The sequence below is a fragment of the Argopecten irradians genome, chromosome 2 (genome assembly GCF_041381155.1).
Source record: "Argopecten irradians isolate NY chromosome 2, Ai_NY, whole genome shotgun sequence".
Lineage (NCBI taxonomy): Eukaryota > Metazoa > Mollusca > Bivalvia > Pectinida > Pectinidae > Argopecten > Argopecten irradians.
In genome coordinates, this window is record NC_091135.1 from 22,107,545 (window position 1) to 22,128,783 (window position 21,239).

The 21,239-nt window shown below is 33.3% G+C and overlaps 1 protein-coding gene across 1 annotated transcript in view; it reads right to left on the reverse strand.

Annotated features, from left to right (window-relative positions):
- The window catches only part of LOC138316509 (mucin-22-like), a 68,699-nt gene that overhangs the window by 18,006 nt on the left and 29,454 nt on the right, over positions 1-21,239 (reverse strand). Inside the window, exons 30-45 of the mRNA XM_069258198.1 lie at positions 19,979-20,074; positions 18,719-19,014; positions 18,175-18,274; positions 17,728-17,772; positions 14,334-14,396; positions 13,367-13,534; positions 12,934-13,083; positions 9,149-9,241; positions 8,940-9,029; positions 6,535-6,786; positions 5,491-5,742; positions 4,440-4,691; positions 3,389-3,640; positions 2,337-2,588; positions 1,287-1,538; positions 234-485 (exon numbers count right to left, since the gene is read on the reverse strand). Of these exons, the coding sequence (XP_069114299.1) occupies positions 234-485; positions 1,287-1,538; positions 2,337-2,588; positions 3,389-3,640; positions 4,440-4,691; positions 5,491-5,742; positions 6,535-6,786; positions 8,940-9,029; positions 9,149-9,241; positions 12,934-13,083; positions 13,367-13,534; positions 14,334-14,396; positions 17,728-17,772; positions 18,175-18,274; positions 18,719-19,014; positions 19,979-20,074 (2,865 nt within the window). The remainder of the gene's footprint in view (positions 1-233; positions 486-1,286; positions 1,539-2,336; positions 2,589-3,388; positions 3,641-4,439; positions 4,692-5,490; positions 5,743-6,534; positions 6,787-8,939; positions 9,030-9,148; positions 9,242-12,933; positions 13,084-13,366; positions 13,535-14,333; positions 14,397-17,727; positions 17,773-18,174; positions 18,275-18,718; positions 19,015-19,978; positions 20,075-21,239) is intronic.

Below are 21,239 nucleotides of genomic sequence, written 5' to 3' on the forward strand. Positions count from 1 at the left end.
TAATTTTAGACAACTGCTCACACGCATTAATATAATTAACCACATAACGTTTTCACGGGCATTCAATTTTAATAATTAATTCTGAAAACATTCATTAGTTGGGAATCAAAACGTGTTGAAAACAAATATCATATCGGTCTATTTTTGAAGTGGTTGCTTTTTGGAGAAATACCTGTAAGAGACATGGATTTATAAGCATAAGGTGAATAGCTACAACAACAATATTAACACACCAGAAACAGTTGTTGATTCTGTTGGAACACTTGTCGCTGTGGTTCCTGAGGATGTTACCGATGGTGTAGTGGTACCAGAAGTCTCTGAAGTAGCTGTCGATGTTGGGGCAGCAGTTGTACTAACTGAAGTTGTTGGTGCTGAAGCGCTGGTAGTTCCTTCTGTTGTTTCTGTAGCAGTAGATTGCTGTGTTGTTGTACCAGTTGAACCAGTGGATGTCTCTGTGCCAGTTGTTGAGGAAGCTTGTGTTGCTCCTTTGTTATCAACAAAAAAATGGAAAATAATGTATTCGATGACATAAGCCACTCTTCTTCGATTGATACTTAGTAGAAACATAAGCGGTACTCCAGATTTAAGATGCTATGTTTGTCGTTGGTGCTCTAAACAAAGACTGATCCAATTGCTGACGACCGTGTTAGTGGTATTCAATAATGACATTATTGGTGATATAATGTTCAATAATGCTTGCGAATTATCGTCGATATGTCATCATGTGCCATAATCAAAGGCCCTGTATTTGTGTATTAAATATGATATTTATTTGAAAATGTGATCTTACAATAGGAGGGTTGACCATATTACTTTTACATTTGGTATTGTTTTTCTTCAAAATGTTATGTTACAATAGCAGGGTTCACTGGTTATTTCTGAAGTCGGAAAACTGAAGCGATGTGCTGAATGCCGACCTCCATATTATTAAGTTCTAGCCATAGAATACAGATGTAATCATAGGTAATAAAATATATTATTGTTTTGTTTTCTTTATTGAAAGTTAGGCTCGTAATTAAATTGTTATCGTTGTTATTCAATTTTTGATAGTTTAATTTTAGACAATTGCTCACAAGCATTAATATAATTAACCACATTACGTTTTCCTGGGCATTCAATGTTGATAATTAATTCTGAAAACATTCTTTAGTTGGGAATCAAAACGTGTTGAAAACAAATAGCATATCGGTCTATTTTTGAAGTGTTTGCTTTTTGGAGAAATACCTGTAAGAGACATGGATTTATAAGCATAACTTAAATAGCTACAACAACAATATTTAACACACCTGAAACAGTTGTTGATTCTGTTGGAACACTTGTCGCTGTGGTTCCTGAGGATGTTACCGATGGTGTCGTGGTACCAGAAGTCTCTGAAGTAGCTGTCGATGTTGGGGCAGCAGTTGTACTAACTGAAGTTGTTGGTGCTGAAGCGCTGGTAGTTCCTTCTGTTGTTTCTGTAGCAGTAGATTGCTGTGTTGTTGTACCAGTTGAACCAGTGGATGTCTCTGTGCCAGTTGTTGAGGAAGCTTGTGTCGTTCCTTTGTTATCAACAAAAAATGGAAAATAACATGTTTGAAGACAGACGCCACTCTTCTTCGATTGATACTTAGTAGAAACATAAGCGGTACTCCAGATTTAAGATGCTATGTTTGTCGTTGGTGCTCTAAACAAAGACTGATCCAATTGCTGACGACCGTGTTAGTGGTATTCAATAATGACATTATTGGTGATATAATGTTCAATAATGCTTGTGAATTATCGTCGATATGTCATCATGTGCCATAATCAAAGGCCCTGTATTTGTGTATTAAATATGATATTTATTTGAAAATGTGATCTTACAATAGGAGGGTTGACAATATTACTTTTACATTTGGTATTGTTTTTCTTCAAAATGTTATGTTACAATAGCAGGGTTCACTGGTTATTTCTGAATTTGGAAAACCGAACCGATGTGCTGAATGTCGACCTTCAGATTACAAAGTTCTAGCCATAGAATACAGTTGCAATCATATCTAATTAAATATATTATTTTTTGGTTTTCTTTATTGAAAGTTAGGCTCGTAATTAAATTTTTATCGTGTTATTCATTTTTTGATAGTTTAATTTTAGACAACTGCTCACACGCATTAATATAATTAACCACATAACGTTTTCACGGGCATTCAATTTTAATAATTAATTCTGAAAACATTCATTAGTTGGGAATCAAAACGTGTTGAAAACAAATATCATATCGGTCTATTTTTGAAGTGGTTGCTTTTTGGAGAAATACCTGTAAGAGACATGGATTTATAAGCATAAGGTGAATAGCTACAACAACAATATTAACACACCAGAAACAGTTGTTGATTCTGTTGGAACACTTGTCGCTGTGGTTCCTGAGGATGTTACCGATGGTGTAGTGGTACCAGAAGTCTCTGAAGTAGCTGTCGATGTTGGGGCAGCAGTTGTACTAACTGAAGTTGTTGGTGCTGAAGCGCTGGTAGTTCCTTCTGTTGTTTCGGTAGCAGTAGATTGCTGTGTTGTTGTACCAGTTGAACCAGTGGATGTCTCTGTGCCAGATGTTGAGGAAGCTTGTGTCGTTCCTTTGTTATCAACAAAAAAATGGAAAATAATGTATTCGATGACATAAGCCACTCTTCTTCGATTGATACTTAGTAGAAACATAAGCGGTACTCCAGATTTAAGATGCTATGTTTGTCGTTGGTGCTCTAAACAAAGACTGATCCAATTGCTGACGACCGTGTTAGTGGTATTCAATAATGACATTATTGGTGATATAATGTTCAATAATGCTTGCGAATTATCGTCGATATGTCATCATGTGCCATAATCAAAGGCCCTGTATTTGTGTATTAAATATGATATTTATTTGAAAATGTGATCTTACAATAGGAGGGTTGACCATATTACTTTTACATTTGGTATTGTTTTTCTTCAAAATGTTATGTTACAATAGCAGGGTTCACTGGTTATTTCTGAAGTCGGAAAACTGAAGCGATGTGCTGAATGCCGACCTCCATATTATTAAGTTCTAGCCATAGAATACAGATGTAATCATAGGTAATAAAATATATTATTGTTTTGTTTTCTTTATTGAAAGTTAGGCTCGTAATTAAATTGTTATCGTTGTTATTCAATTTTTGATAGTTTAATTTTAGACAATTGCTCACAAGCATTAATATAATTAACCACATTACGTTTTCCTGGGCATTCAATGTTGATAATTAATTCTGAAAACATTCTTTAGTTGGGAATCAAAACGTGTTGAAAACAAATAGCATATCGGTCTATTTTTGAAGTGGTTGCTTTTTGGAGAAATACCTGTAAGAGACATGGATTTATAAGCATAACTTAAATAGCTATAACAACAATATTAACACACCTGAAACAGTTGTTGATTCTGTTGGAACACTTGTCGCTGTGGTTCCTGAGGATGTTACCGATGGTGTCGTGGTACCAGAAGTCTCTGAAGTAGCTGTCGATGTTGGGGCAGCAGTTGTACTAACTGAAGTTGTTGGTGCTGAAGCGCTGGTAGTTCCTTCTGTTGTTTCTGTAGCAGTAGATTGCTGTGTTGTTGTACCAGTTGAACCAGTGGATGTCTCTGTACCAGTTGTTGAGGAAGCTTGTGTCGTTCCTTTGTTATCAACAAAAAATGGAAAATAACATGTTTGAAGACAGACGCCACTCTTCTTCGATTGATACTTAGTAGAAACATAAGCGGTACTCCAGATTTAAGATGCTATGTTTGTCGTTGGCGCTCTATATAAAGACTGATCCAATTGCCGACGACCGTGTTAGTGGTATTCAATAATGACATTATTGGTGATATAATATTCAATGACGATTGCGAATTATCGTCGATATGTCATTATGTGCCATAATCAAAGGCCCTGTATTTGTATATCAAATATGATATTTATTTGAAAATGTGATCTTACAATAGGAGGGTTGAACATTATACTTTTACATTTGGTATTGTTTTTCTTCAAAATGTTATGTTACAATTGCAGGGTTCACTGGTTATTTCTGAATTAAGAAAACCGAACCGATGTGCTGAATGTCGACGTTCAGATTACAAAGTTATAGCCATAGAATACAGTTGCAATTATAGGTAATAAAATATATTATTATTTGGTTTTCTTTATTGAAAATTAGACTCGTAATTAAATTGTTATCGTTGTTATTCATTTTTTGATAGTTTAATTTTAGACAATTGCTCACAAGCATTAATATAATTAACCACATAACATTTTCTCGGGCATTCACTGTTAATATTTAATTCTGAAAACATTCATTAGTTGGGAATCAAAACGTGTTGAAAACAAACAGCATATCGGTCTATCTTTTAAGTGGTTGATTTTTGGAGAAATACCTGTAAGAGACATGGATTTATAAGCAAAACTTAAATAGCTATAACAACAATATCAACACACCAGAAACAGTTGTTGATTCTGTTGGAACACTTGTCGCTGTGGTTCCTGAGGATGTTACCGATGGTGTCGTGGTACCAGAAGTCTCTGAAGTAGCTGTCGATGTTGGGGCAGCAGTTGTACTAACTGATGTTGTTGGTGCTGAAGCGCTGGTAGTTCCTTCTGTTGTTTCTGTAGCAGTAGATTGCTGTGTTGTTGTACCAGTTGAACCAGTGGATGTCTCTGTGCCAGTTGTTGAGGAAGCTTGTGTTGTTCCTTTGTTATCAACAAAAAATCGAAAAAAATGTATTCGATGACATAAGTCACTGTGCTTCGATTGAAACTAAGTAGAAACAAAAGCGGTAATGTAGATTTCAAATGTTGTTTTAGTCGTTGGTGCTCTAAACAAAGACTGATCCAATTGCTGACGACCGTGTTAGTGGTATTCAATAATGACATTATTGGTGATATAATGTTCAATGATGCTTGCGAGTTATCATCGATATGTCATCATGTGCCATAGTCAAAGGCCCTGTAATTGTATATCAAAAATGATATCTATTTGAAAATGTGATGTTACAATAGGAGGGTTGACCATTATACTTTTACATTTGGTATTATTTTTCTTCAAAATGTTATGTTACAATAGCAGGGTTCACTTGATATTGCTGAATTTGGAAAACCGAAACGATGTGCTGAATGCCGACCTCCATATTAATAAGTACTAGCCATAGAATACAGACGCAATCATAGGTAATAAAATGTATTATTGTTTCGTTTTATTTATTGTAAGTTAGGCCCGTAATAAAATATTTATCGTTGTTATTCATTTTTTGATAGTTTAAGTTTAGACAATTGCTCACAAGCATTAATATAATTAACCACATAACGTTTTCTCGGGCATTCAATGTTAATAATTAATTCTGAAAACATTCATTAGTTGGGAATCAAAACGTGTTGGAAACAAATAGCATATCGGTCTATTTTTGAAGTGGTTGATTTTTGGAGAAATACCTTTGAGAGACATGGATTTATAAGCATAACTTAAATAGCTATAACAACAATATTAACACACCAGAAACAGTTGTTGATTCTGTTGGAACATTTGTCGCTGTGGTTCCTGAGGATGTTACCATTGGTGTCGTGGTACCAGAAGTCTCTGAAGTAGCTGTTGATGTTGGGGCAGCAGTTGTACTAACTGATGCTGTTGGTGCTGAAGCGCTGGTAGTTCCTTCTGTTGTTTCTGTAGCAGTAGATTGCTGTGTTGTTGTACCAGTTGAACCAGTGGATGTCTCTGTGCCAGTTGTTGAGGAAGCTTTTGTTGTTCCTTTGTTATCAACAAAAAATCGAAAAAATGTATTCGATGACATAAGTCACTGTGCTTCGATTGAAATTAAGTAGTAACAAAAGCGGTAATGCAGATTTCAGATGTTATTTTAGTCGTTGGTTCTCTAAACAAAGACGGATCCAATTGCCATTTTCTTGGTATTCAATAATGGCATTATTGGTGATATAATGTTCAATGACGATTGTGAATTATCGTCGATATGTCATCATGTTGCCATAGTCAAAGGCTCTTTAATTGTAAATTGAATAAGATGTATATTCGAAAATGTGATGTTACAATAGCAGGGTTGACTATCAAACTTTTACATTTGGTATTGTTTTTCTTCAAAAATTTATGTTACAATAGCAGGATTCACTGGTTATTTCTGAAGTCGGAAAACCGAAACGATGTGCTGAATGCCGACCTCCATATTATTAAGTACTAGCCATAGAATACAGACGCAATCATAGGTAATAAAATGTATCATTGTTTCGTTTTATTTATTGTAAGTTAGGCCCGTAATAAAATATTTATCGTTGTTATTCATTTTTTGATAGTTTAAGTTTAGACAATTGCTCACAAGCATTAATATAATTAACCACATAACGTTTTCTCGGGCATTCAATGTTAATAATTAATTCTGAAAACATTCATTAGTTGGGAATCAAAACGTGTTGGAAACAAATAGCATATCGGTCTATTTTTGAAGTGGTTGATTTTTGGAGAAATACCTGTGAGAGACATGGATTTATAAGCATAACTTAAATAGCTATAACAACAATATTAACACACCAGAAACAGTTGTTGATTCTGTTGGAACACTTGTCGCTGTGGTTCCTGAGGATGTTACCATTGGTGTCGTGGTACCAGAAGTCTCTGAAGTAGCTGTTGATGTTGGGGCAGCAGTTGTACTAACTGATGCTGTTGGTGCTGAAGCGCTGGTAGTTCCTTCTGTTGTTTCTGTAGCAGTAGATTGCTGTGTTGTTGTACCAGTTGAACCAGTGGATGTCTCTGTGCCAGTTGTTGAGGAAGCTTTTGTTGTTCCTTTGTTATCAACAAAAAATCGAAAAAATGTATTCGATGACATAAGTCACTGTGCTTCGATTGAAATTAAGTAGTAACAAAAGCGGTAATGCAGATTTCAGATGTTATTTTAGTCGTTTGTTCTCTAAACAAAGACGGATCCAATTGCCGTTTTCTTGGTATTCAATAATGGCATTATTGGTGATATAATGTTCAATGACGATTGTGAATTATCGTCGATATGTCATCATGTTGCCATAGTCAAAGGCTCTTTAATTGTAAATTGAATAAGATGTATATTCGAAAATGTGATGTTACAATAGCAGGGTTGACTATCAAACTTTTACATTTGGTATTGTTTTTCTTCAAAAATTTATGTTACAATAGCAGGATTCACTTGATATTGCTGAATTTGGAAAACCGAAGCAATGTGCTAAATGCCGACCTCAGATTACAAAGTACTAGCCATAGAATACAGATGCAATCATAGCTAATAAAAATATTATTTTTTTGTTTTCTTTATTGCAAGTTAGGCTCGTAATTAAATTTTATCGTTGTTATTCAATTTTTTGATAGTTTAATTTTAGACAATTGCTCACAAGCATTAATATAATTAACCACATAACGTTTTCTCGGGCATTCAATGTTGATAATTAATTCTGAAAACATTATTAGTTGGGAATCAAAATGAAAACAAATAGCATATCGGTCTATTTTCTTGTTTTTGGAGAAATATAGAGACATGGATTTATAAGCATAAAATAGCTATAACAACAATATTAACACACCAGAAACAGTTGTTGATTCTGTTGGAACACTTGTCGCTGTGGTTCCTGAGGATGTTACCATGGTGTCGTGGTACCAGAAGTCTCTGAAGTAGCTGTCGATGTTGGAGCAGCAGTTGTACTAACTGAAGTTGTTGGTGCTGAAGCGCTGGTAGTTCCTTCTGTTGTTTCTGTAGCAGTAGATTGCTGTGTGGTTGTACCAGTTGAACTAGTTGATGTCTCTGTGCCAGTTGTTGAGGATGGTTGTTCTTTGATATCAATGAAAAACAGGATATTCAATGATATAACCCATTTTGCTGTGATTAAATCTATTTAGACCGATGTGCTAAATTGCAAATTGATGATGCGATTTTCAGGCGATCTGCTCCTAACATAGACTGATCCAATTACCGAGGGATGTGGTGGTTTTATAATTTATTAATATGATATAAGTGTTGGCATCTTTTTAATTACGAACGTATGTTCAGGTCGGTATGACGCCATTTTAATAAAATTAAGATCCTTATCTTTTAATTAAATATTTCAATTGTTTCAAAAATGTAAATATCACAAGTTGATATAAATAGACAGTATGAAAATTATTATGCCCTTATGAAACAGCTTTGTTGAAAATAATTTGTAAGCGTATTGAAGCATCGGTGTATGAAAGAAATTCGGTTTGCAAAGGCAAATTTATTTCCCAACCCAATTTTTTTTAAGTTAAATCGATGCTTGTAATGAATTGCCCAGACTTCTTGATTAAAATACTATAAGTTTACGCGTACGAGTATATTGATTTTCCAAGGGATTAGTTTTTCGAAACAATACGCAACGTCAATTTTTCTATTGTGACGTCAAGATAATGTCGGGTTTTCATGCAACTCAGGATTTTTATAGTGGTTAAAAAGAATAGGCTGATCAGAAAGCCAAATTTTGTATATTTATTATAATCGAATGGTATATCTAACACCAATATTCACATGTTAGTAACTGCCATTTCAATGTTCCTTTTCGACAAACTATGGGAAAGTTGTTGAGAAATGCATGCATATGACAACCAAACCAGATAAAAAGAGCCAGTATATATCTATGTATTTAAAAAGAGCCAGTATATATCTATGTATTTAACTAGCATCATACGTGTCTTACGCAATGTCATAGATAACCCTTCTATTCTAACATTGCAATTTGAATCAAATTTCATATCTAATTTAAAAAGCTCGAAAAAACAAGAATAGAAGAAGCTTATTAATGATACCAATGGTTATGTTATAAAAACACTGGTGGTTTCAAAAATAAAGGCACAATACCATAAGCTAATTAAAACATTGCAGAAGGCTTTAATAAAAGACGCAAATCGTTATCGTATATGAAAACCCATTGGGGTTGCTATAATAAAAGGCACAATACCAGAAGCTGTAGAATAAGAAGTAGTCGTCGGAGGTGTTGTTGTTGTAACCGGACGTGTAGGAATAGTCGGAGCCGTAGTTGTAGTGGAACCTACATAAACATATGTCGTATTCAATTCAATCATATCGCCTAAAATCCATTTTATTCAAGGTTTGTTATTGTTTTTTCGTTTTAAGGTTATGAAAAGCGATTTCGTATTTTGTATTTACCCTGGGATGACGTAGTCAGAGTGGTTGTTTCACCGACTGTAGCTCCAGTTCCTACTGTTGTCGAAGATGGTATGGAAGAAGTCGAAGTTGTAACTGAAATGATGGATTTCTAAATTACGCTTCAGCTGATGATTGGATGTTGAAATTTAAAATTATACATCTATTAACATATCAATATTACTAAAATACCTATCACGATTTCTGATAAAGGTGATTCCTAAGAAAAGAAATTGATCCGTTATAAAATTGAATGAAACACATGTATGTATTCATTTAGCGAACTAATATGAACGTAAAATGGGCGTTTGAATTATGTAGAATCAGGATGTAAAACAATTTTTTGCAATGGATGGCTCATAAATCGTCAAATAGATTATTGCTATCGTTATATTTGTCAAGCAAAGAATGGTTATGTAATGTTAGTTTAATAACTGGATATGTAATATACGTATCGTATCTTTGCGTTACCATATCTTATACGATGACGGCGACATAAATGATACAAAAGATAAACATAAGCTTGGTAATAAGTAATGACAAAATGGTGGTCTAAGTGTTATGCCCTGTGATGATAGGAACATGAAAATGAGAGGGAAGTGAAAAGGTGGGAGGCAGAAGTAGTTGTGGGTGCGTCTGGTTAGATATATAGTCCTTCATTGTGAATTAAAGAAAGAAAAAACAAATATTGATGTTGCTCAACTGTTATTTTGTAATATTCTGCTTGGAATCATAAACATTAGAGCAACTGTAAAAATAACATTTTTGCCGTAGGATGCATTAAGAATATATTATCCTTTGACATGCAAAAATATAATTGATGCAGTGGAACAAATAATGAAACTTGTCATCGGCACCGAAAAACAATGGAACATTTACCTTTGCACCTTAAAGTAAAATATCTGCTTTATTAAGAAGCACTAAATTAAATAAGTAATTGACCCCTTTTAAGCAGTACACGTCAGGTAAATAAACAAAAAGCTTCCAGAAAGGGCATTGGCTTGAATAGTTAGAAAAATAGAAAAAAAAGTGAGAAAAATCAAAATACATGACGTAACAAAAGGTACGGTTCAAATTTAGTATGTTATATATATATATATGATAATGTATCATAAAAAATTAATGGTATCAATATGTTCACTAAGCTTTGAAATGATTGTAATATTAAGGAGTAAGAAACATATGCTTGTTTATGCAAAGAATCATTGTCGAAGATTTGCATTTTTGACGTCATAGCCTTACCAAGAACAGTATTTGTATTTGTTAAATATGTTGGCAGTAGAGTGGTCACTTCTGATGGCGTGGACGCACTAAACTTGGTTGAGAAGGTACTGGATTCTGTCGGTACAGAAGTGGTAGTTGATGCGGTCGTTGAATAAACCGAAGATGGAGAAGTGGTGCTAGGGGTAATTGAAGTAAAAGTGGATTGTTTAGGTCCAGATGTGGTAGTTGGAGAGGCTGTTAAGCTAACTGAAGCTGTTGTTTCAAATGATGTCATTGTACCAGATGATGTTGAGGCGGTAGAGAATTGTGTCGGTACTGATGTGATAGATGGTGCAACCGTAGAGCTAATTGAAGCCGTCGTTTCAGTAGTTGTTGAAGAGGTACTAGATTCTGCCGGAACATAAGTGGTAGATGTCGGCGCGGCCGTTGAGCTAACTGAAGCCTTTGTTTGAGATGGTGTCATTGTAGCTGATGATGTTGAGGTAGTGACTGATGTTGGCGGTACAGTTGTGGTGATTGGTGCAGTCGTGGAGCTAACTGAAGCTGTATGTTCAGATAAGGTCGTAGTTTTAGGTGATATTGAGGCGATTGTGGATTGCGTCAATTCAGACGTGGTAGTTGGAGCGGAGGTTGAGCTTACTGTCGTTTCGAATGTTGTCATTGGAGCTGATGATGCTAAGGTGGTACTTGATACAGTCGGTATAGCGGTTGAAATCTTTGAAGACGTAGTTTCAGCTGATATAAAAGTAGCAGATGTTGTTAAGGAGGTATAGGACACAGACGTGGTAATAAGACTTGTTTTGCAAACTAAAGCTGTTGCTTTACTTAATGTTATGGTACTAGGTGATATTGAGGCAGAATTTTCATTGTATTTTTGTTGAGCTAACTGAAAGTGTTATATATAAACCTTGTTATATGATAAATGATACGGCCCTCTTCATTCCAAAACATATACAGTAATATACTATATAACAATTATATAAATCTATCAATATATACATTTTCACACATGTGGAAAGAACAGTAACGTCATCAAAGAACATTTAGAAGTTTTAATGTTAGAATTAAGTACATATCATTTTATAATTTTACCATTAATGAAGGTGTTTCCTGCAACTTGTAAGAATCTGCTTCGGTGAAAAGTCAAAGATACAGGTTTTTTTTTTGTAAATATCAGTCCATAACAATGATGAAAATGGAATGAAAATAGCATCATACTTTATTTTGGCTATTGTTAATCAAAGATAACTATTTGAAGCAAAATGTTATTTTAACCGGTATTTCACTTTTCCCACCAATTACACGGAAAGCATTCTGCTCTAAATAGCAGTTTTTGTTACCCGTTTCCCCTAAATCTCGTTTTTTGACAATTTCAACGCTTCACAGAAAAAGTTCTGATGTCTAACTTGTCTTACTTTTTCCAGTATAAAAGAAAATAAGTTTTTTTTAAACGAGACTGAAACCGACCTCAGGGGAGATCATTTAACAAAGTTTTCCTTGCACATACCTGTAAATAAGTTTAAACGCGAAGGCAAATTAACTTCCTAGCGATATCGGTATGATATATTCTGACTATTATGTCCAGGTATACTATGTATTAAGGAATGAGATATATACCGATGTTTGAAAAGGTAGTTGATGAAGATGTGTGTTGTGTTTGCGTATAGGCATTAGTAGGGTTTGTAGTTGAGTGCTGTGAGGTTATTACAGGTGCCCCGTTTACATGATCGCCATGTAACCCATTATCGTTGGATGGCAAGTTTGCCTCTTGATTGACATGTGTTGTATTTGGTCCTCTGTGAATGGTTACATGTGTATGTTCCGTATTCCCTAGAGTAGAAGATATTGTTGAATATATGTACTCTAACTTATATTATGAACGTATCATACGTAAATAATCACCATATGATATCAATATTGAGTTTAGGATCATTGATCTGTTCAACATTGTAGGTCAATCTGCCCAGATCTTTTCGTAACTCCCTTTTTAATTATTTTTCGCTTGCTAATCTAGTTCCACACATGGAAAAAAGAAAGTATCATAAAACATTCAAATGGAACACATTGATGCTCGAACAGGTAAAAACGAAAGCATAATATTATATTTGTTGTTTAATATCGCCAAAACAATCGAACTCTTATTGTTGAATTCTGATTGGTCATTATTGGGTGAAGAAATTGAAAAAAAAATAGTTTTACTTTCATACATCCACCATATTGCACTTTCAAATAAATGAGATGAACTCTTTTGATAATTACATTAAACGTTGTTGGTAAGGGTTGGAAAACGTATTACAGAAATGTAAGGCAGAGTAAAGTGTCGCTTGGTTTGCTATTGTCGTGATTTAACAGAAACGTTTACATATTTTAATATGTAACTGTACTGGTATAATGGCGTGTGACTTACTTGTTATTATTAAATATTCGTCCCAATAATGATTATATTAAGGTATTTTCTTCATTCAAATCCATCTTACCACTCAAGCGGACAATACTTGTGGTTTTCCAAAATATAGTATTGGTTGTTTGAATTATTGTATAACAAATCAAAATATTAAGCATACCCAGTGTGGTGCTATACGTAGCTGAAGGGGGAGATGAACCAGTAGATACCATGGTTGTCAATGTCATAGTTTCTGATGGAAAAGTGGATGTCGTAGATGTAGCCACCGTCGTTGTGGGTGCGGTTGTTGACATAAATGATGACGTAGTTTCTGAAGCAGATGTTTTAAATACTGCTGCCGAAACGTTTATTTAATATAAACATCATGTGATTTTACTGATGTCGTCACATAAGTGTACGCTATTTTGTGTAAAAGAACAAATGTATAAACGTAGAAAAGAAACTGTGGTTAAGTAAATATAGACATTTTCCCCAAAATCGCAACAGCAAATATACTAACTGCTTAGCGCAGCGAAGATTCACAAATTTAAAACTTCGCATGATCATTTTAACTGGTCATGTTTTTTTCTCTCGTTAATTATTCATAAGAATACCTGTGAGCGAAGAAGATGTGGTGGAACTGGTAGGGGAAACGGTTGTAGGTGTACCACTTGAAACAGTAGATTGAGTCGAAGATGCAGAAGTAGTCGTACGTTCTCCCGTTCCCTTTGTCGTGTGAACGTAGGTAGGAGGTTCTTCAGTTTCAACGGTTGTTGAAGTACCTTTTATTGTAAGAATGCAATTTAATTACAATTTATTGACGGAGGAAAATTAATTCTTTATTCTTTAATGATTATTGCATACATTATTGTTTAGTAAATATTATCGATGGTCCTTTATACATGAAATTTGTAAATGTAAATGAATATTTTTTATTATTTTTCTCAAATATATATATATGTAAGTAAGCTTAACCTATAATAAATGTGCATTTCATTAGTATTTACATTATTTATTTACATATAGCAAATTATCGTTTCGAACGTTTAGATAGGAATGATCTTTTTAAGGTTTAAAAAGTTTCCATTATAACGATAAAAGAATATTTGTAACGATATATGCGATGGCGAAGACATTTGATGAAGCCAAATTATTAAGGATGAATATGAAAATTTTCTTATTTTTGGTTAAATTCTTAACTAAATTGAAAGTCAGCAGGTAACATAAATACTTTAACATGATTTAAGTTGCATTGAATTGTAAAACAAACAGGGCATTCGAACACCATATCACAATCAGACGATGATTCACATCCTGGCCATTTCCCCTACAAGTGATAACGTTGATAATAAAAACAACCAGATATTCCGTATTTGCATATTACAGAGTTATCTCCCCTTGCGGGTAGGTATTGAAGGTAACGTCATATGTTTTCGAGCGAAACGTCATATTTTTCGGAGAAAATGACATTAATTGCGCGCAAAAATAATGACGTAACAATCGATACCTACCCGCAAGGGAGCTAACTCTGTAATATGCAAAAACGGAATAGTTTTGCAAGAACAAATGCTATATTATTACCTGTTGTGCCTGTGGTTTCAGCAGTAGACGATGTGGTACCGGAAGTGGACACCGCTGTCGTCACTTAAAAATAAAGCATCGGGTTAGTTAGATCTGTTTATAGTGACCGTGTAAGTTTAATATTTTTGATTTAATATCTATCGATATATTACAGACATCAATGCATATGTCATATATTGTATATGTCATACCGTATAATGATTTGAAGGACACACTGTCATGTTTTATTTATTTATTGGAAACGCTAGTCTTAAGTGTAAATGTACAATCGAACGTACATACGTAAACTTAACTTTCTTCCAAATTGGGAACATTGTATTATTTGTACCCTATTTCTTCCGGTTTTCTTTTTAAATTTTTAATTGTGGTGTTTATTTCGTTTCTTCATTACTTATATTGGAATTTGATCGGAGCTCACTTATGTTTTTTTTTTATTTCATGCCATTATAGAAGTGAAGCTCTATTTTAAAAAAGATGTCTGTAAGTGATGATCAAGTTATCATATAATTCATGTTTTCGTGAGGATCACTTTGTAATTATCAAATATCTTATAAGATATATCTTACATGTTGATTGCAAATATATGCAAATTGAGTTCTTACCGTCATGAAAACGACTGGTTCCATAAACAAAAATTTAAAATATATTCAAAGGAACTGGGAATCCAATAAGTGTAGTAACTTAGTAAAATCTTTTTAGATATGCTATGTACTTAAGTTCGTTTTTATACAATAACTAAATTAAATGGGTAAATTACAAGAACAAATATGATGTAACGCAGCAGTGGAGGAATTGGAATTGTGTTCAGTGTGTTATACAGTATGTCAAACTTGTAAAACATTAGATCGTTATAATATAATTTTGTATCGTGATGTTACATATGAATATACCCTGTGATGTCCCTGGTAAAGTAACTGTTACTGTGGATGTTGAAGGTGCTGTTGTTGTTGTTGAAATGCCTCCACCTAAAATAAAGTAGTTTGAAAGATGATTCAAGCAAACATAATTCAGCAACTTGTGTTTTACGGGTTACTCAGTGCAGGACTATGCTGTGTGGTATTTTTGATAGATTACTATCGTTTGGTCAGATGATGTAATTGTTAATACATTATAACTGCAATACATTTCCACAAACTTTTATTTTTTTGCGTTATTTCATGTCAAAATCTTGCATAGCAAGCTATTATCATGTAGTTGAATGTATCATAAGTTTCTCTGCATTCAATCGTTCCTGAAGTATTAGGAGATAAAAAAACTGATATAATGAAAATGCGTGTCGTTAATATTCAATACCTTTGGTATTTTCAGTGGGTGTTTGAATTGTGGGTTGTGTCGTTGTCGAACTAAACTCTATAGATGGCGTTGTTGTTGTTTCCGTGACTGGTTTTACAGCTTGTTCTGTTGGAAACAAGTCTTTTCTTGATGCTAATGATATTAATTTTCAAGATCATGTGTGCGTAATGATATAGATCAAATAACGACAGGACACTATTAATACATATAAAACATCTAAATGTATCATTAAAGTACTGTATATGTATCTTGATCAGAAAAAGTCAATCACTGGATATTTACAATGAAAAGAAATGTCAAATATCAAATACACCATAATGTAAAACTATAAACAAACATACAACATCCATTGATAAACTTGTTCCGTTATTCCAAACTTATATAAGCTATATATCGCTTATTTTACGCAGAAACACATACTGTTATTAATTATATATGTTATTAATGATAATTATAGTAAGTATAACTCTTTTATAAACTACTTTTAACCCTGAATAAGACATCTAATAATTACACCATTTCGTGCTCAATATGTAAATTGTTTGCTATTATAATAATACCGATTGCTGAATATGAAAGCTGGAAATATTCTAGGAGCAACGCTAATTACAATATGATAATGGATAAAAATCAGTGCGTTAATCATGCCTTGAGCTCGTTTATTTCACTCAATGATTTACCCGTTGACGTTAATCCAACATAAAAAAGAAATGCATGTATTTTGCTTCAATTGAACTATTTATTGGTTCTAAACAGGTATAAAGTTAGTACCTTTGGACATGCTATTGTATGGTGTGTAGCAAGTTCACAATATGTCCATAGCGATTTTGACAATGAACCATACCGTGATCACAAGTGTACCCTATCCAGGCTCATTGTGTTTAATTGCACCTTCATACATTGATTTTTATAAACTGTTCTCTGAATCCTTTCATAATGCCACATATTTATTAATAGAAATGCATTGTTTTGCTGAGCGTGTTCATATTCAAAACAGAAATGATGTGTGGAAGAATAAAGTTTTAGGAATGAATAACAAATCTTAAATATTAAACACAATTACTGCATGATTCCGGACCAACACGTCATTAACATACGTTTCTATCCCAATGTATTATAGAATTGGATTACAATTTTATAATGCGCAGCGGTTAACTTTACTCTAAACACATAAAAGATTTTATCCTGCAACTGCCTAACATACTGACGTATAACTACTGCCGGAAACACCTTGTAATTTATCCCTCAATACAAAATGCTTCAATCATCAATACGATCACGTGAATTTGTTCATATCTAAATAATTCAATTTTGCTTGTTACGAGCATTATCATTGGATTAAAATATTACTTTAACAGCCCATAAAGGAAAAAATGGCGTCGCCGTTTGTAACGTTCCTTCTAATTGGCTGAGATGACGGCGTAATGATTTCATAGACAAAAAATAATTTTGATTATTAAAGAGATTATCTTAAGTAAATTGAATTAAAAGGATTATTTGATTTATCTATTCAAGTTAATCCTTAAATGAACTTACTAACTTGACCTTTTATCTCAAAGCAAAAGTATGTATTGTCACGTATTCTTTGATATTTTTTGTAGTATTTTTATATTGTTTCAGTGAGGTTACACACTGAACAGAAACACTGGTACTGTTTACAAAAGCGCTTATATATTTAAATGAAAAGAAGTACACAATCATCTGGGCTTTCCTTAGTCTCGCACCAAAATAACCCTTGTATTGTAAGATACTAATCATTTATTCTCCATTGATACCCGAGACAAATTAAGAATATGAAGCGGTCATTATGACAAAATATATCTTTATATTATCATGTGATATACCTGTACTTTCAATGATCGAGTTTTATTTTGTTCTAAATTTTCCATGACTCATAAATGTTGAATGAAACAAGTAAAGAGTGTAATGGGTTAAATTGAAAGGTATTAAGCAAAAGTAATATGAATAGACATCTATATTTCAATACTTTTAATAATTCATATCACTTTGATAACAAAGCAATGCATAAGTATATTTAATCAAGTATAATGTTCATAATTCGTATTATAATACAAATGCAAAATAAATTTAAATAGCATACCTGTTGTTGTGGCAGTTGAGCTAGTCGTTGTTTGAGTTTCTTGACCTATTGATATAAATAATATTTATTGTGTGAGGCAGTTCAAAACATTACAATTCTAAAAACGTCTGCTTTTTAAATATATCTGATAAAAGATAATGAAAAGTAATTTCTCATACATCCATAAAGGAAGTACATTCAAATATTTATTGCAGAACAGGGAAAATTCAAAACATTAAAATTCCAATGTCATCTACACATAAGATAGATATCGACAATATGGTTTTCTATATGGCCAGCGTGTTGCTCTCAGATATACAAATACAAATGCAATTTATATTTATAAGCACGTAGATGTTACACCATGACAATGAAAAGAAGAGTTATCGAATACAAGTTTAAATGAATATATGTTAAAGGCTTTATTTTTCTCAGTAATGTCAAACAGTTGAATAAGGTATCTTTTACCTTGACACTGCATAACTTCTATATGGATCTTGTATGGTAATGTTGGATCAACCTTTTCTTGTAAATCGATCTGAAGTACGCTGAATATTTCACCGCCAGTCTGGAAACAAGGTTGGTAGGATATAATATTTCAAATTACATACATTACTAAGCATACTACCATAGATCTCACCATGATAGGCTTACATGACCAGTCAAGTTTTTTTTAAACATCTTACCTTGAATAGGAGATATTTTATTCCATGTTATGTAGTGTAACGAAACCTCCTAGAGTATTTTGACTTATCATATCCGTTCAAGACTTGATGGTAGGTATTAGGTAACCTTAGAAATTTGCTCTGGTAGAAATGGGCTCGAATATACAATTCAGTTAAGAGAAATCAAGTTTGTATTTACTTAATATATTTAAAACAGCGACTAGTGATGATGGATGTAATATGTATCTGTATTGTGTTTGGGATTCAAACAATCTATCGCAATTGCAGAAATGATTGTTTTACAGCGCCGGCATGATTATCACCAAAAAAAATGATAAACCGCCTACCAGTTCTGTCCTCGGTGCAATACTACTATCTGGGAATGTCAATAGATACTGCTGCACATTTCCATCGCCACCGTCAGGACCCGTGATCTTTACAGAAATCGGTGATATGTCTTTATTGAAGGTCAATGTGATTGCTACATTATCCGATAGTTCTGCATAATCTTCATAAATGCTCTGGAGTGCATAATTAGTTTCTAAATATACAGGTATGCCGTCCATGTTGATATTAATATTATCCATATTGATCAGATCTTCTCTCAGCATAACGTCTTCCTCCGCACAAGGTGTGGTTGATACTACAATAAAAATGATTTGTGCTTTATTCTTAAGTAATTATTTGCTTAAGATTCCGAACTTTATACGGAATACACGCAATATCTTAAAATTCCAGTATGCAATCATATTTGTTCACCATAACATATGAAAAAAACCCTAAAACATTTTTATCGGGGTTTCGGTGGCTGGAACAAGTGCGTTGAGCACACAATATTTAGTTTGAAATATAAAGAAACTTCAATCAAAAGAGCATATGTGTTATTTCTTTCAGCAGAAGACTCATGTATATGGGGACATTTTAAGAACAATACAAAAAGTGATTAAAATATGTAATGTCAAAAATATATCCTTTATCTTTTCTATATCTCACATTTCGCAAGTCTAATGAATTTCTATGTGACGATATACATATATCTTTTATAAATAGGGATTCGACGAAATATTGGATGTCACTTGAACCAACAATGGACATGGAGGGTTAAGACAGATTCCAGACTATACAGTATAAATTACTCTCAAATAAGAATGAGGACCCATAGGATTAGATCAAAATTGACAAGGGTTTGGAGTAGACATGAGTGGTTTTGACAGTTTATACTGTTCACATTTAAACAAACAAATACTTTAATGAAATAAGCTATATATTGTAGTGTTCAAGCAATATTCATTGCCATATTTTTAACAACCGGCCAGCCGTCATGGTAACGCTACATAGACTGTTAAACCTTCAATAGAAGTGTTGTTTAACGCATTATTTTAACACTGTAAATAGGTACCAATGAAAATATTTATAAAAAACGATTTTCAAAGCAATGCTAACAATATATATCACCAATATAAAATGTATATACAAAATGCCGTATATATTCACTGCGAAAACGATACCGAAGAACATACTTCGTCGATTTGATATAAGACATGATAGATAGAAGGCGACTATATGCCCTATAAATCAGCTTATTAAAGGCCAGTAATTACAAATACCGGTAGATATTGATTGTGAAGTAGCGGAAGTCGGAGTGGTTGTTGTAGTTGATACTGGAGGTGTAGGAATAGTAGGCTTGGTAGTGGTTGAAGATCCTGTCAGAAAAATGTCAGCTGGTCAGTAATAACAATATATCCGGTAAATACTGGCCAAATCATATATCTACTTCTTACGGATTTTTTTGCAAAACATTATTTTTTATTATTTGAATGGACACATGATACAGAAAATACTTATGAGAGTTACGAATGCAATATGGCTTCAGATGTTTTTTCTCATATCTTTCCGCGATGGATAGATCCATCCATGTTAATAACCCTGTGCATACTTCATAGCAATCGCGCAATCGCCTTGTTAAAAGAACCTTAAGGTAACGTCACAATAATTATATGATGTTTCATGCATTATGACGTCATTAGGAAAAGGGGACTCAAAAGCCAAAACCGGGAGCAAATTACTTCTTCTAAGGCAGAAACCTACTCTTCCAAGGTATGGGAGATAGGTATATTCTACCCGTGGAGTCACTAAATTAATATCGTAACACCTCGGATGAAATATTTACTCCTTCATACTCTCAAGAATCATATAATGAATGCATTATAAAAGACATATATAGCAAGCTATGATTAATAAGTTATCAAATACTGTGATTTGCTTGATTTAATTATAAAACCAAAATAACTTTTTTCAAAGTTAATTTGTTATTTTGATATCTTTTTTTAAATGATTATATTAGATGATTTTTCTTCCCATTTCCGTAAGGTAAGGTTTATATAATGAACTTGTAACACAAAAAGTGACACCTGTGTGAAGGGGGTTTCGATGACAGGTATATATATACCGTCATCAGACAAATGGCCAGGCATGCTATTATCACAAAGCTGCAAACAATGTACGTGTTGTCTTTGAAATGAAAGATCAACGCCTAATGTCGTTTTCGGAACAGCTAAATATACAACACTATGCTATAGTATTGCAATGTTTATTCATATTATTTTGAAGTTTATAATTAAATATAGCAAAGGCATTGTATAATGTATAATGTATGCATATTTGCAGGGTTTTATATTATATAATACGTGACTTTATAATCAAGTTGTATTTTATCAGCTTAGCTTTTCCTGTTATCCTGGTAATTTAAAATGTAGTATTTTATGTCAGTATGTCACAACATTGGCATTGATCTACTTCTCTAGAAACCCATTATTTTACCCATTATTCCCTAGAAAACACAATGTACTGTAATGCCAACACGTCAGT